The sequence below is a fragment of the Cololabis saira genome, chromosome 16, assembly GCF_033807715.1.
Source record: "Cololabis saira isolate AMF1-May2022 chromosome 16, fColSai1.1, whole genome shotgun sequence".
In the NCBI taxonomy this organism is placed as follows: domain Eukaryota; kingdom Metazoa; phylum Chordata; class Actinopteri; order Beloniformes; family Belonidae; genus Cololabis; species Cololabis saira.
The window spans coordinates 6,356,707-6,371,647 of NC_084602.1; the positions used below are offsets into that span (position 1 = coordinate 6,356,707).

Below are 14,941 nucleotides of genomic sequence, written 5' to 3' on the forward strand. Positions count from 1 at the left end.
AAAAAATATCACAGAATACTGTACCGTTTCTGATTGGGTGGGCACTGCGCATCATTTTTAGTCACAACAATGAACGCATACCGCAAAAGTTATGTCTCGGCGGAGGGACCCGACGTCCCAGCAAAATGAACACAACAGAGAAGAGAAGTGTTCAGAACACCACACACACTGAAGGCTGATTTATGGTTCCACCAACGCACCAACGCAGAATGGTGCGCGTTGCCGCGTACCCTACGCCGTAGGCTACGGCGTAGCCGTGGCAACAGAGCCTGCACGGCACCGCAGCGCACCGCCACCCGCACCGGCGCTCTCCGCCCTCGTCGGGATGGAGACGCCTCCATCCCCACGGACCCCCCATACTATTTTTGGCTGAGTTTTCTCTTTTTCTGCACCATTCTTCAGCAAACGTGACTCGAGTGTGTGAAGTTTTCCGGCAAGATTTTCGACGTGACGAGTGAGCACATGGGACAGAGGGGGGCGTGGGCGGGACTTAAAATGAAGGCATACAGCTCTTTCCCATTTCAGATGTTTTCGAGTTGCTCAATCTGAAAGTTTACGCTGCCACTCAGTCTTTCTGCCACTCAGTCTTTCTGCCACTCAGTCTTTCTGCCACTCAGTCTTTCTGCCACTCAGTGGGCGTAACCCGCTGTGAAGTCGCATCTGTGATGTCACGCTCATTCCCTCTATAGGTCTTTGTGTTGTTTATTCAGCTAAACGTTGCAGCTTGCAGTGTGAATGTTTTGTAAATATTCCCCCCCACAGGGATGGGCATTAGTCCTTCACAACGTATTCAGCTTCACACGTCGTCCTCCACCTGCTTGGTGTCAAAAGCCATCAGAACAGCCATGTCTCCATTCTCCTGGAAACAGGCGGCCAGCTTGAGTCCCCGGGGGCCGTCCCCGGCGGAGACGCCCCCTTCCCAGACCCTGCTCTTGTTCAGCGTCAGCTCGGTGCGGGTGTCCCCCACCACGCTGACCCTCAGGGCCCCGGGGACCCGCACCCTGAACTGGACCCGGGCCCGGGGCTCCAGCAGGCCCGCGCGGGGCTCGAACAGTACGCAGCCTTTCTTCCAGGCCGAGAAGACGCAGGGGAAGGGGGGGCCCGGCGCGGGGCAGCTGTTCCTCAGGACGAAGTCGCACACGGGGCTGAAGTCCCCGGGCGGGCCGGTGCGGGCGTAGAGTCCCAGCCGGTACACGCCGGCGCCGGGGAGGCTGGTGCTCACCGTCACCTTGCTGTCCGTGTGCGTGCAGAACAGGTGGCGGGGCAGGGGAACCGCCCCCCGGGTGAGCGTGCAGTGCAGCTCCAGCTCCCGCTGGTTCTGGAAGGTGATGTTGCACTTGCCCTGCTGGGTCGTTACCACGGCAGCGTTGTGGCTGAACCGGGACAAGCCCGCCTCGGCCGTCCGGGTCCCCGGTCCGCACGCCGCGGCCAGGTCGGCGGGGAACAGCTCGCCGGGGCCGACCACCTTCCCCCTGCAGTGCAGCAGGAAGTTAGCAGCGTTCTGGAACTTGGCCTCGGGCTTCTCGTAGTCCCGCACAAACACCGACAGCCGGTAGAAGCCGTGGAAGGGGCAGAGGACGTGGCAGGTGAGGGAGTCGGGCTGGATCTGAGCGGCCAGGCAGCGCTTGGCCGCCGCGGCGTCCAGCTGGGGGTGGACCAGCTCGCAGAGCAGCATGAGCGGCCGGGACGTGCTCAGCACCAGCTGGAACACGCCCTCCAGCACCTCGGCCACCTCCCCGCCCTGGCTGCTGCCGGCCACGCCCCAGGACCCGGCCGTGGGCTGCAGCCCCCAGGACAGGAAGGGGTTCTCCGGGATCTCCTCCAGGCCCCGGGGAGCCAGACACTCCAGCGTGAAGGAGCAGACCCAGAGCAGAGGCGTCGCCGCCGCCTCGGGCCGGGCGAACAGCTTCACGTCGTACGTGCCGCTGGCGGCCGGCAGCAGCTGCAGGTTCATGCGGCGGTTAGAGACGGTCAGGAGGCCGAACGAGGAGCTGCTCGCCTCCCTCTTCTCCGACACGCCACTGTAGAGCAGGTCCTGGTGCTGCGTGATCTCGTAGGTGAACGTCGTCGGGGTGGAGAAGCCAAGGGACACGTTGGCCTCACCCTCATCTGAGGAGAAGGTCAAATAATTCCTTAATTAAAAAAAGAATGATAATGAGGCCCCGTTTACGCGTAGCAAAAACCGTGGTGTTTTCATGCGTTTTGGCCGTTCGTTTACACGAAAACGAAGCACAAAGTCACCAAAAACGGTAATTTCTGAAAACTCCGGCCAAAGTGAAGATTTGCAAAAACTCCGTCTTCACGTTTGCTTGTAAACAGAAGGAAACGGACATTTAGGGGCAGTCCCAATACACCCACTACCCCTACTTTTCAGCCCTACCCCTAAATTTTTCGCGTTCCCGTGAGGGTAGTGGTGTCCCAATTCCTCTTTGCATGTAGGGCTAGTGGCATAACGAGGGCTAGTGTGTATGAATCTAGCCCTTAAAAGCGAGGGATTTCAGATGCTGACTCGCCGAGGGCCAGAAAAATTTCCCAGAATGCTTTACGTCATCATTTGCAGACTGAATCAAACAAAAAAACATGGCAGAGATTTCACATTTTTAGTGAATAAAATCAATATTGTGAGTTAGTTTCTGCATAAAAATCCGTTTTGATTACATTTCTAGCGAGAAATATATATTTTACTTTCATAATATTCACTCAGTGAATGTACATAATCACTCGCTTGCCCGTTTTTTCAGATCTCGCCAGAATAAAGGCTGATTTATGGTTCTGCGTAAATCACCACCAACGCATACCTATGCCTACAGCATAGGTTATGCAGCGACGCGCCGTACGCCGTAGGCTCTGCGTCGATTTAACGCGGAACCATAAATCGCTGGCGGCTGTTCTCATCCCCGAAAAACATCGGAGAAAATTTCTTAACAGGCATTATTTGGATAAACTGAGCCCAGGTTGGGGATCTTAACGGTTACTTTTAAATATTCAAACTTAATAAAGTGGCATATTAACAGCGCTACAGCGGAAATTAAAACAGCTTTTAGCTCTGGGCTTCCTGATATGGTGTGACGTATGTGCAAACGTAACTACGCAGTCACTTACGTACCCGAACGTAAACCACGCAGTGACGTAGCAAGTGGTGTCCCAATCCCTAGGGAAGATTACTAGGGCCCTACCGCTGTGGCTTCATTTTTTGGGGTTAGTGGTAGAAAGTAGGTTGAACATTGGGATTGGCCCTTAGGCTTCAGAACGTCACATTATGCGACAGAAACGTCACCAGCGTCATGTGTGCGACCTGTGTTTACAATTTGTTTGGCCACTGTAGTTACTCGTGTCATTTGTTGATGTTTTTTTCCAGGATTCTGATTGGCTAGCGTGACTTTATCTTCTCGTTACACTGTCCCCTGTAGGTTTGGCTGCTCATAGCACCTTAACAGCGTATTTATGGTTATGTGTAAACGTGGGCTGAAAATAAATAAAGAACAAGCCGATGTGGGACCTGTGACGATGTGGAAGTGGTGAGGCGTGATCAGCCGCAGGCCGCTGGTGAAGAAGGTGGAGGTCTTGAAGACTCTCCTCTCAAACTCCGGCAAGGGCAGGGGCTTGTCCAGGAGCTGCCATCCCTCCTCGTCTGGGAAATGCGAATCAATGAACTCCTCTGGCTCCGTGAGGAAATAGAAATCATCGAACCTTTGGTGCACGAGATGGAGACATCGGACTGGTTTGAGACGCAACTCTCTGCTGAGCGTTTGTGTTAAACTTCAGCCATGGTCTTTGTGCCATGGTGCTGTTGAGGGATTTCAGAACTAAAGGAATCTATCAGCGCTTTTCCACTAGAACCTACTCAGGCCGACTCGACTCCACTTGGTGCTTTTCCCACTAGGGGTCTAACGTGCCCAGTAGATACTTTTCTGTAACTACTCTGCCGAGGTTCTAAGCAGCTGGGGTCGGGCTGCATTTGACATCATTACACTACAGGCCACCGATTGGTCGGGGGGTTGGAGTCAGACGTCTGAGTCAGGATGTGACAACATTTCAAGAGCGATTTGCAGCTTCTTAATCATTTTTTTCGAAGAACAATGGCGTTGTTTTAACCCTTGTGCTGTCTTCGGGTCAAGGAAGGAAGAAGGGAGGAAAGAAGGAAGGAAGGAAAGGAGAAAAGAAGGAAAGAAGGGAGAAAAGAAGGAATGAAAAAAAGAAGGAAGGAAAGAAGGGAGAAAAGAAGGAAGGAAGGAAAGAAGGGAGAAAAGAAGGAAGGAAGGAAGGAAGGAAGGAAGGAAGGAAGGAAGGAAGGAAGGAAGGAAGGAAGGAAGGAAGGAAGGAAGGAAGGAAGGAAGGAAGGAAGGAAGGAAGGAAGGAAGGAAGGAAGGAAGGAAGGAAGGAAGGAAGGAAGGAAGGAAGGAAGGAAGGAGGGAAAGAAAGAAGGGAGAAAGGAAGGAAGGAAGGAAGGAAGGAAGGAAGGAAGGAAGGAAGGAAGGAAGGAAGGAAGGAAGGAAGGAAGGAAGGAAGGAAGGAAGGAAGGAAGGGAGAAAAGAAGGAAGGAAGGAAGGAAAGAAGGGAGAAAAGAAGGAAGGAAGGAAAGAAGGGAGAAAGGAAGGAAGGAAGGAAGGAAGGAAGGAAGGAAGGAAGGAAGGAAGGAAGGAAGGAAGGAAGGAAGGAAGGAAGGAAGGAAGGAAGGAAGGAAGGAAGGGAGAAAAGAAGGAAGGAAGGAAGGAAAGAAGGGAGAAAAGAAGGAAGGAAGGAAAGAAGGGAGAAAGGAAGGAAGGAAGGAAGGAAGGAAGGAAGGAAGGAAGGAAGGAAGGAAGGAAGGAAGGAAGGAAGGAAGGAAGGAAGGAAGGAAGGAAGGAAGGAAGGAAGGAAGGAAGGAAGGGAAAAAAAGAAGGAAGGAAAGAAGGGAGGGGAGAAAAGAAGGAAGGAAAGGAAAAAATAGGAAGGGAGAAGGAAGGAGAGAGCAGGAGGAAGTAAAGAAGGAACAGGGGAATGAGGTCATTTTGACCCAAAGACAGTAGAAGGGTTAAATTTATATCAAATAAACGCCACAGAACAAGCAGCAGATATATCAACTCATCCATGTTCTCCGTCTTTGTCGCCTTTACTTCTTTGTTTGTGTCGCAGAATCGAGTACGTCACAGTAGCTTTGCTCCAACCAGCCTACTTCTGATCTGGATATTGAAAAGAAACTAGGGCGAGACGAGACGAGGCGAGGGGGAGTCAAGACGGGCTGAGTAGGTACTAGTGTAAAAGCACCATAAAGGAATCTAACCATCCAGATTGGGTTCTAAAAGCCCTCATGGAAGCGTTTCTTTGTAAAACCACAGTGTTTCAGCACTGCACTGAGCAAGTGTCGGGATCCTCTCCTCTCCTCACCTTTTGACAAAGCTTTCATGTTCCATATCTACTCGTCCAGCTCCCCAGCAGGCATCCAGCAGGAACCACTGTCCTTCCAGCAGCACGGCGTTCCACATGTGGTCTGATTTCACGTGCTGTAGGCTCTGCCCTTGACGGTACCCGATACCTTTGCTGTGACCCGGCACTTCCTGGCACTCGATGCCCACTTCTCTGTGAACACAAACCAAACACGTGCGGCCTCTGCCCTGTAGTCAGGCTCAAGTCAAGCTTTGAACTCGGGAGAGATAAAGGATGCAAACTACATTGAACTGATGAAATAAGAGCAGAGAGAGCATGTGAGGGTGAAAAGCTTGTTGGAAGATGTATGGCTTTGCCGACTGATTGTCCTGCAGTGTTTGTTTCGTGCACCGATGCAGAGAAACATGAGCGTTTCAAGGCAGCTGTTTGTTTCAATTCAACGATTAATCCGTGTAATTATACATACTTAGTTGCACACAAACTTAGACCCTTTTTTTATGTTTTTATAATATTTGAGGGATGCGACCCAACGTCTGGTGAACCACAGTATCGTTCAGTTTGGGGAATAATGGTGTCATTAACTAAGTAGTTACCCAGACAGGACTAAACAGAAGGTGCATGAAGTTAATACCTACCTGCGGTGCCAAGACCAGGTATGTCATAGTCATGAGAATGTAGGTGTTAGGATTTTATGAAATTGTTTAAAAGTTTGAAGGGTTTTTCTATAAGATTCTACGCTGGTGGGTTTTCTCTATTTGCAGGGTCGCCTCCTGTTTCATGACTAGGCTGTTAAATAGTGTTTCTTTAGGTGAAGAAAATGAAGAGAAACATGTTTTAACACTGATGGATCTCATCCATTATCTGGGTTGACATCTTAAAGGGGACCTATTATGGCATCTAATACCTATTTTAATTGAATGACTAACTTGAATGTCTTAAAATCAAGCTTTTTATTTTTTTTTGCTAAATAAATTAGAAATTCATCCTCTAAACCACGTCTTTATCATCCCATTCTCTAACCTCATTATCTATGTGGGATTCTGAGTGGGCGGGGCTATGATAATGAGGCTCTGTTCTGATTGGCTGCCTGAATGACGCGATACACCGCTACGAAAAAAAAGGCGGAAGCTCCGGCCAGCGGAGTTAAGTAAATTATGGTTCTGTGTTAAATGGACTGTCCTAACTGGCTGCGCAGCACGACGCGGCGCACCGTTTTGAGCTGAACATTTGTCGGACGCCCTGCTTCTATTTTCTTCCTGTCGCTCACGTTGAAAGCCGGTTGAAAGCGCTGTAGGAAACAGTCATGATGAGGAACGGCTGATCCAGTTAGTTGAAATGAGAAGTTATCTCTATGATTCCTCCTCATTTCACTACAAAAACCTCAATAAAGTGGCAGCTGGCTGGAGGGAGATGGACAGAGAGCGTCCGATGTCACGCAGTGCTACGATAGTCGGATGCTCGCATGCAGTTACACGGTTTTATAGTTGTGGGCGTGGTTTGCATTTTGGTTACGTAACGACGGGAGCAGAATCTTATTGGCTCGTAGATCCACATCACACTGGACGGCTCATCCGGGCGGCTGTACAGACACTGCAGAATTTGGTTGCTTTCCTCCTTCTCTGAGGCTGAGGGAGAGACCACTTTATATATGTTAAAGCAAGAAAAAACATGTTTTTCATAATAGGTCCCCTTTAAGTAGGAAGTAATAAACAGGGACATACAGCTGAACATCTGATATGTTTGGTAGATGGGGTTCACGTACAAAGAACACCTCCTTTTTTAGTATAAATACGACTGGATCCATGACCACGGTGTGCATTTCTCTCCTGCCTATGTGGTTTGAGAAAACTGTACCTCCGGTCGGAAAGCATTGTGCATGATATAATAAAAACTTTGATTCTGTTCACTGGTTTTCTTATGGTGCACCAGACAAAACAAACAAGTCGGATCTTCATAGGACAAGAGATTTTACCATCTCAATTTGTAATTAGTACCAGGTTGTGACTGAATTTTCTCCAAAAGGCTGTATAGTTTGTGTTTGCTCCGTATTTACCTGCACATTTCTGAACAAAGATTGGAGTAGCCGCAGCAAACCCCCCGGCCAGCCGCTATCACGTCCTCGGGGGAGCTCAGCTTCTCCGAGTGCCCCAGGTACCCACTCACGTCGTACTCTGAGGACAGAGAGGTCGGCATATGCTAGATGCTCCCAAAGTAAGTCCTATCCTAAAACATAGCAGTTCACGCCAGCATGCTCCAACGGTGCATTTCAGTGTGTGTGTTTGACCCACCGATGTTGTGGCACAGCCAGACCCAGATGGCACGGAGCCTCTCCAGCTCACTGCTGGCTTCTCGCGTGATGCCCTGAACTATTGCCTGGACATCATACACACACTCCTGCTTCAGCTGAGGAACACAAGCAGAGAGGTGCAGCGTCAGGCAGCAGGCTTTCACAGGGCAGCAATCTCAGGTGCAGCGTTTTCCTTCTCCCCCATCACCCCAAAGCCCAGTCCTGTGTCTTAAACTAACCAAGTTAGGATCCACAGACATGTGCAAAAGTTAGTAATGCCTCTTCTCATCCTGTTTCTTGTGTAATAACCTTATATTTTACAAATATCTGCTCATAGAAGGTCTTAGTATTAAGTAAATACAACCTCATTGTGCCCTTATTTATTTAAAATATTTGAAGCCAAACAGAGAAAAATAGTGGGCAATATGAAGTACCCCCATGATTCATCGGCTTATTAGCAGTAATAGAGGGTCTGCATTGACGTCACTTCCCCAGTCCCCTTACTCTCACTCGAGTGGCAAAACATCAGCAAAAACAGCTGCAACTAGTGGAGAAGACGGGATAACCGATAAAAGCCGATTATGGGCTTAATTTAAAGACAGTTGGACTTGACGGTGACCCGTACAGTTACCCCAAGAACCATTGGTCCATGGACATTAATATTTGGTACAGTTACCAAGGACCAGTGGTCCATGGACATTAATATTTGGCCACGAATCCAGTTTCCTCACGAAGCAAAGCTTGAAGGCATACAAAAGTCTTGAAGCTTGGTCCTACTTCGAGGCAGGATTTGTTGTAGAAATTAAAGTGATGAGGACATGGAACTTTCTTTTCTCCTGCTGACAGGAATCAGCAGGAGAGACCACATCTCTCCAGTGTTAGCGTCTCTCCATTGGCTACCCGTAAAATTCAGAATCCAATTGAAAATTGTATTACTTGCGTATAAAGCCCAAAACGGCTTAGCTCCGCATTATTTGCAAGACCTGATAGTGCCTTATGTTCCTGGCAGAGCTCTCCCCTCTCAGAGTACAGGTTTATTCGTAGTTCCTAGAGTATCTAAATGTAGATTTGGATGACGGTTCTTCTGCTATCAGGAAGCATTACTATGGAACCAACTTCCAATCTGGGTTCAGGAGGCTGACACCACCTCCACCCTTAAAACCAAACTTAAAACCTTTCTGTTTAGTAAAGCCTATAGTTATTGTTTAGTAAACCTCTAGCTGGTGTTGGTAAATCTCTAGGTAGTGTAAACTCTAGTGTGTTAGTCAGTGGACATGATCCACTGGGCGGTGCCTCTCACCCTTCTTCTCCTCTCCTCTTCCCTTCCTCTCTTCCCCATTTCCATATTTATTTATTATTTTTTTTCTCTTTTGTGCATGTTTGCAGGCCGGAGCTTCGGGAGCTGCGTACTGGCCTGCGGCCCTATTGGACTGTACTTACAATACTGTCATATGTCACTTTGTACTAATTTTGGACCTTATAAGAAGAGAGATGCAAAGAGAGAATGGTTGTGGGTTGGGATGGGGGGGGGTTGAAACTGAGACAAAAGTTGTTTTGAAATGTCCTTTATAATAATATCCTGTGTGTGAATAAAAAAATCTAAAATATTGTTAAAAAAAAAAAGCAATCATGCGCAATGTTGCACTGGGAAATGTGCAAATGTCCTCACCTCTGCTCCTTTCCTAATAACGTTGGAGTCAAGCCTGTGGAAGACCTCCGAGGTGGTGAAGAGCTCCTTTCTACGCTTCCTCCTGTCTGTCCCGGCAGCACGGGGCGTCCCCCTCTGGCCCAGCGCTGCTCTCTGCTGCAGGTGTCTCTGCTGCAGGAGTCTCTGCTGGTCCTCCGTCCTCACAGCACTCTTCTTCACCGTAGAAGTCCGGGCTGCGCTCTCCGAGGACAGCTGCCGCTTCGCTGCCGGACGTTGGTCTTCACTCTCCACCTTCAGGTCCTGGGACAGGCTCCACCTGGAAGCCACCGCACCCGGGGACGCCCCGTGTCCCGGGGAGGCCCCGTGTCCCGGGGAGGCCCCGGCGCCCACCAACACCCGGGGAACGGCCCTGTCTCCCCCAGGAAGAGGCTGCCTGTTGTCCTGTTCCTGCTTCTCATCCTGCACACTTATAATGATAATAATAATAAACTTTATTTGTATAGTACGGAAGCGTAATGCTGCCACCCCAGAAAAATGAAAAAATATCATTTATAACGTTATAACTATAACTATAACGTTATAACATGAAAAGTTTATTGATAGAACAATATAATATTTATCACGTTATAACCTCGAAAGGTTTATTGTTAGGTCCGCCGACGTGGGATCCCTGGCTGCCACACACACACACACACACACACACACACACACACACACACACACACACATACATACATACATACATACATACATACATACACATGTACACACATACACACACATACAGCCACTCAGACATATACATACACACACGCACATACATACACATAGCCACACATACATATACACACACACACACAACCACACAGACATATACACACACACACACACACACACACACACACATACATACATACATACATACATACATACATACATACATACATACATACATACATACACATGTACACACATACACACACATACAGCCACTCAGACATATACATACACACACGCACATACATACACATAGCCACACAGACATATACACACACACACACACACACACACACACACACACACACACAGATACACATACATACGCGCACAAACACACATAGCCACACAGACATATACATACACACACACACACACACACATAGCCAAACAGACATATACATACACACACACACACATAGACACATGTTCGTTCGTTCACCTGCATGCTTGCTCTGTAGTTTTTGGGGTTAGTTAATCGCAGTAGCTTAGCTCATATTGTGATTAGATCTCGAGACTTGGGACGGTTGTTGCTTGTGTTTTGGCCGGTTCCGTGCCGGTTTCGTGTCTGTTCTATTTTCTTTTCTTTTTTTGCAGATTTCCAGTGCTAGACGTGCACCTCCATGTCTGTTCTTGCTTCCTGGTTTAGCAGCGAATGCCCCCCCCCCAAAAAATAAAAATAAAAAATAAACTGGGTTTGTATGTGTATATATACAGTATGTATGTGTATGCGTATATATGTATATATATTAAATATAGTAACAATGCACATATATATGCCTTAGATTCTTACCAGCATGGTATTAACCATTAATATGTGTGCAGACAAGGTAAAAACAAAAAAAAGAAAAAAAGAACAATAAATTATCATGTTATAACGGAATAACGTGAACAATATCACGTTATAACGTGAAATGTTTATTGTTCTAACAATAAACTTTTCACATTATAACGTGATAATTTATTGTTCTAACAATAAACTTCACGTTATAACCTGATACTGATATTTTTTCTTTTTCTGGGGTGGCAGCATTACGCTTCCGTAACATAGCACCTTTCTTAAGAGTTACAAGTTACAAAGGGCTTCCCAAGAACAATAAAATACATCAAGATAAAAACACAGAGCATAGTGGATAAGAACATAAGACAGCAATAATCAAGTCTAAAATGAATAGCAATATTCACACCACAATAAAAGCTTTTCTAAAAAGGAGTGTTTTTAGTAAAGATTTAAAAGCACTAAGGGATTTAGCTGACCTGATCTCAGCAGGTAAAGAGTTCCAAAGTTTAGGGGCCCGGACTGCAAAAGCTCCACCACTTGCAGCTACAACAGCAACAGGGCTCTGCTGGCTGAGGATGTGATGGTGGTTAAGGTCAGGGAGCCCCTGGGGCTCCACCTGTCCACATCTCTCCTCTGCTCTGCTCTCTCGCCCAGGAAATTTAACAGCACAGCTGAATGGAAAGGAGAACTTCTGGACTCCGACTTGGGCTGACATCATTCCAGATTCATGGTTCCCTGAGCAGAGACGAGGCAGAAAGGATGTCAGAAGTAGTGATTAAATCTTGACTGTGATCATTTCACTAGATCGTTCTGTTTAAGACGAAACCAGAGGTGGGTAGTAATGAGTTACATTTACTCTGTTACATTTACTTGAGTACGTTTTTGGGAAATTTAGTACTTTTAGGAGTAGTTTTGAATCACTATACTTTTTAATTTTACTTGAGTAGATTTGTGAAGAAGAAACTGTTATTCTTATTCAGCTACATTAGGCTACGTTGAGCTGTTACTTTTCTTTTATCCCTTTTATCCGCGTACGCGTCAATCTCATGACATCACTGGATGATTCTTTGGGAAAAATGTTTGTTTTTGCATGTTTTGTCACATTTACACAGACTCAAACACACACAGAGTTTCTATGAGTTCATGGGCTTGTTATAATTCTGCCTGGTTAAAAAAGAAAAGTACAAAGGCTTGAAATTTTGTGCTACCTGTGCTTAATTTATTTTTCTATTCTGTTATTATTTTATTTATTTTATTATTTATTAAAGTACTTGAATTTACTTTAAGATTATTTTAATTTAAGCTATTTTTAATTTTTTATTAATTTTAATTTATTTTATTATTTTATTGATTTAATTTGCCTGAAGATGATTATTTTGTACTTTTGTCTGCTTGAATTTGTGTTAAAAAAAAATAAATCAGAAGTTACTCAACAGTTACTCAGTACTTGAGTAGTTTTTTCACCAAGTACTTTTTTACTTTTACTCAAGTAATTATTTGGATGACTACTTTTTACTTCTACTTGAGTCATATTCTGAAATAATAGTACTTTTACTTGAGTACAATTTTTGGCTACTCTACCCAGCTGGACGAGACCCATGACTACCAAAGTATCTTTCACATGCGCTCCAGGACTCTCCAGCACATGCAGCACTGAGACCAGATTCTATACAGCACGCTCCACGTAGGACAGAGACAGATCTGCAATTACAGAATATCTATTCATAACCTTAAATGAAGACGAAGATTACAATCATTAATCACTGTCACAGCTGCAGCGTGAGGAAGGTCTTCACCGTGCGACACTTCCATTTCCTCAGCGTGATGAACCTGCAGGTCGGTGATTGTGTACGTCAGGAAGTTATAAATAATCAACACACCAATCTGTTTAGAAACAACTTTAAGGGACGGCAGGTTGGTGGGAACCGGGACCCGAGCGTACTGTGTGCTGGCACGTACTTGTCCAGCTCAAGTGTCCCTGAGCGGGTCATCAGGTCCACGGTTGCTGTGGGCAGAGAGCTGCCGCTCAGCCTGACCTTGGCGCTCCAAGGAGCGGGAGCAGAATCCCAGCAACCCCCCGAGGACGGGACAAACCTCACCCAACAAGCCTACTTATCAAAGTAATTTTAAACAGAAGGGAATCACATTGTATTCTGATGCTGCTCTCTGAGATCGTGATTGAAGATGCTGCTTTGGTAAACCCAATAACCTAAATCCAGTTAGATTCAACCGATGCTGGCGCTAAACACTTGCAAGGCTTTTACTCACCCCGAGTGGTTTTGAAATGCCTTGCTGGAGTGTCGGGCGGAGATGTTTCCACCCGGTCGCAGGGGGAGGCTTATATACCCTCCCCGTGGCCTGCTAGGACAGGCACTAGAATAACAGGCCTAAAAATACTACAAAGCAGTTAAGACCAACCAATAGAGTAAGCCCCAACCGAGGAGTGCCGTGTGTCTGCATGTCTGTGTGTGTGTGTGTGTATTTGTATCTGTGAGTGTGTGCTATGTGTGATATGTATGTTTGGATGTACTCATATGGACTCTGTTTCCCCCCCAGGGAGGGGCCCATTAGTGTGTGTGAATCAGTAATTGTGTGTGCGTGCTCAGTGCTGTGTTTAGACACTAATACTGTAGCTGGTTTTCCTAGAAGTTGGTGACCAGGCGCCAAAGTTCCAACATGGGATCCTCGCTGAGGTAAACAATGAGCCATGTGAGTGTTCACACACAGAGGAACCCTGGGAACTCTGACAGAGACACCGCTGCATGCCCAACATTCACCAAACAGCACTGTTCCATAAGGGAAGCGTTTTGTGGTCTGATGGAACAAAAGTTGAATTGTTCAGACAAATTCTTAAAAATGCAACTGTTGAAGAATATTATCAAAACCAGTTCAGAAGTTCGCTGTGGTGTAGTGAGTTTTATTCAGTAAGCCTGCGGTGAGCAGACCTACGCAGCTCGTGTCTGGGTTGGTGTGCTGACCAAGAATGGTTGAAATCATGACTCTTTATACAGTAAGTTCAAAGCACAAAAGGCAAGAATCAACAAGCCAAAGGTGAAAGACAAAAAGCAATTAAAGGGTATTTACAGTCAGATGTGATCTGTGGCCAAATGCCGTCCTCGGGCATTCGGCATGAATATCATTCAGTTGGAAACTACCCCATAAGGTGTTCTCGTTATTCAAGTCTGTGGTCAAATGAATTGGTATTAACATATCAGTCAGTCAGGAACTTCGTCATATGGCATTCCCGTGGTTCAAGTCTGTTCAAAGGTGTCGGCCCTGCATGGGGTAGGAAGCTGGAGTTTCACGTCAGTCACGGTGTCACAATGCCTCATCACAACCAACATCAAAATATTATTCATGAATGGTGAAGTCTGGTGGAGGAAGCATCATGATTTGGGTTTATTTCTTTACCACCTTGGCCCCTGGATCACTCACCATCATCGAGGGGAAAATAATGGTGCTTTTCCACTAGTACCTACTCAGCCCGACTCCACTCGCCTCGGTTTTGCGCTTTTCCACTAAGGGGCAAAAGTCTGTTTCATGATCCAACTCTGAGGTGCAGATGTTCATAAACCTGGTGCTGAGGAGAGAATTAAAAAGGGATCTAGACGGGCGATAAGGAACGACCAGATCTACCAGGAGTTCTGTCACTTCATAGCTGCTCACGGCTCCAGCTGACTTTTCAGCAGCACTGAGACAAACTAACAAATAAAAAAGCGTCACCGCTTGAAGCTTCTCTCACTCTCATTTTTTAACTTGATATCAAACACAAGCCACAGACCCAGCAGCACATCTATCATCTCCTCCAGGTTCTACATCTTTAGTGTTGTCTTTTTCGTTTAGATCACACAATTAAATACGTCACAGCAGCTTCACTCCAACCTCCTACTTCTAATCCAGGTGATAAATTGTAATGGAAAAGAAACTTGGTTGAGTTGAGTGGAGCCGAGTAAGTACTAGTGGAAATACATAAATTACCAATTTTCCCGAATGGTGGCTCTGCACCAGCTGAAGGTGAGTAGAACCCGGGTGATGTATCGGGACAATGACACCAAGCATCCAAGCAGCTCCACCACGGACC

The 14,941-nt window shown here is 46.6% G+C and overlaps 1 protein-coding gene across 1 annotated transcript; it reads right to left on the reverse strand.

The window, feature by feature from the left end:
• Positions 1–796: 796 nt before the first annotated feature.
• On the reverse strand, positions 797–13,160 carry ky (kyphoscoliosis peptidase). Its single transcript, XM_061744284.1, has 8 exons — positions 13,129–13,160; positions 11,337–11,595; positions 9,324–9,768; positions 7,656–7,770; positions 7,421–7,538; positions 5,368–5,559; positions 3,467–3,690; positions 797–2,109 (listed from the first exon to the last, which is right to left on the reverse strand). The coding sequence occupies exons 2-8, from the start codon at positions 11,576–11,578 to the stop codon at positions 797–799; spliced, it is 2,649 nt and encodes an 882-aa protein (XP_061600268.1). The 5' UTR covers positions 11,579–11,595; positions 13,129–13,160.
• Positions 13,161–14,941: the final 1,781 nt, after the last annotated feature.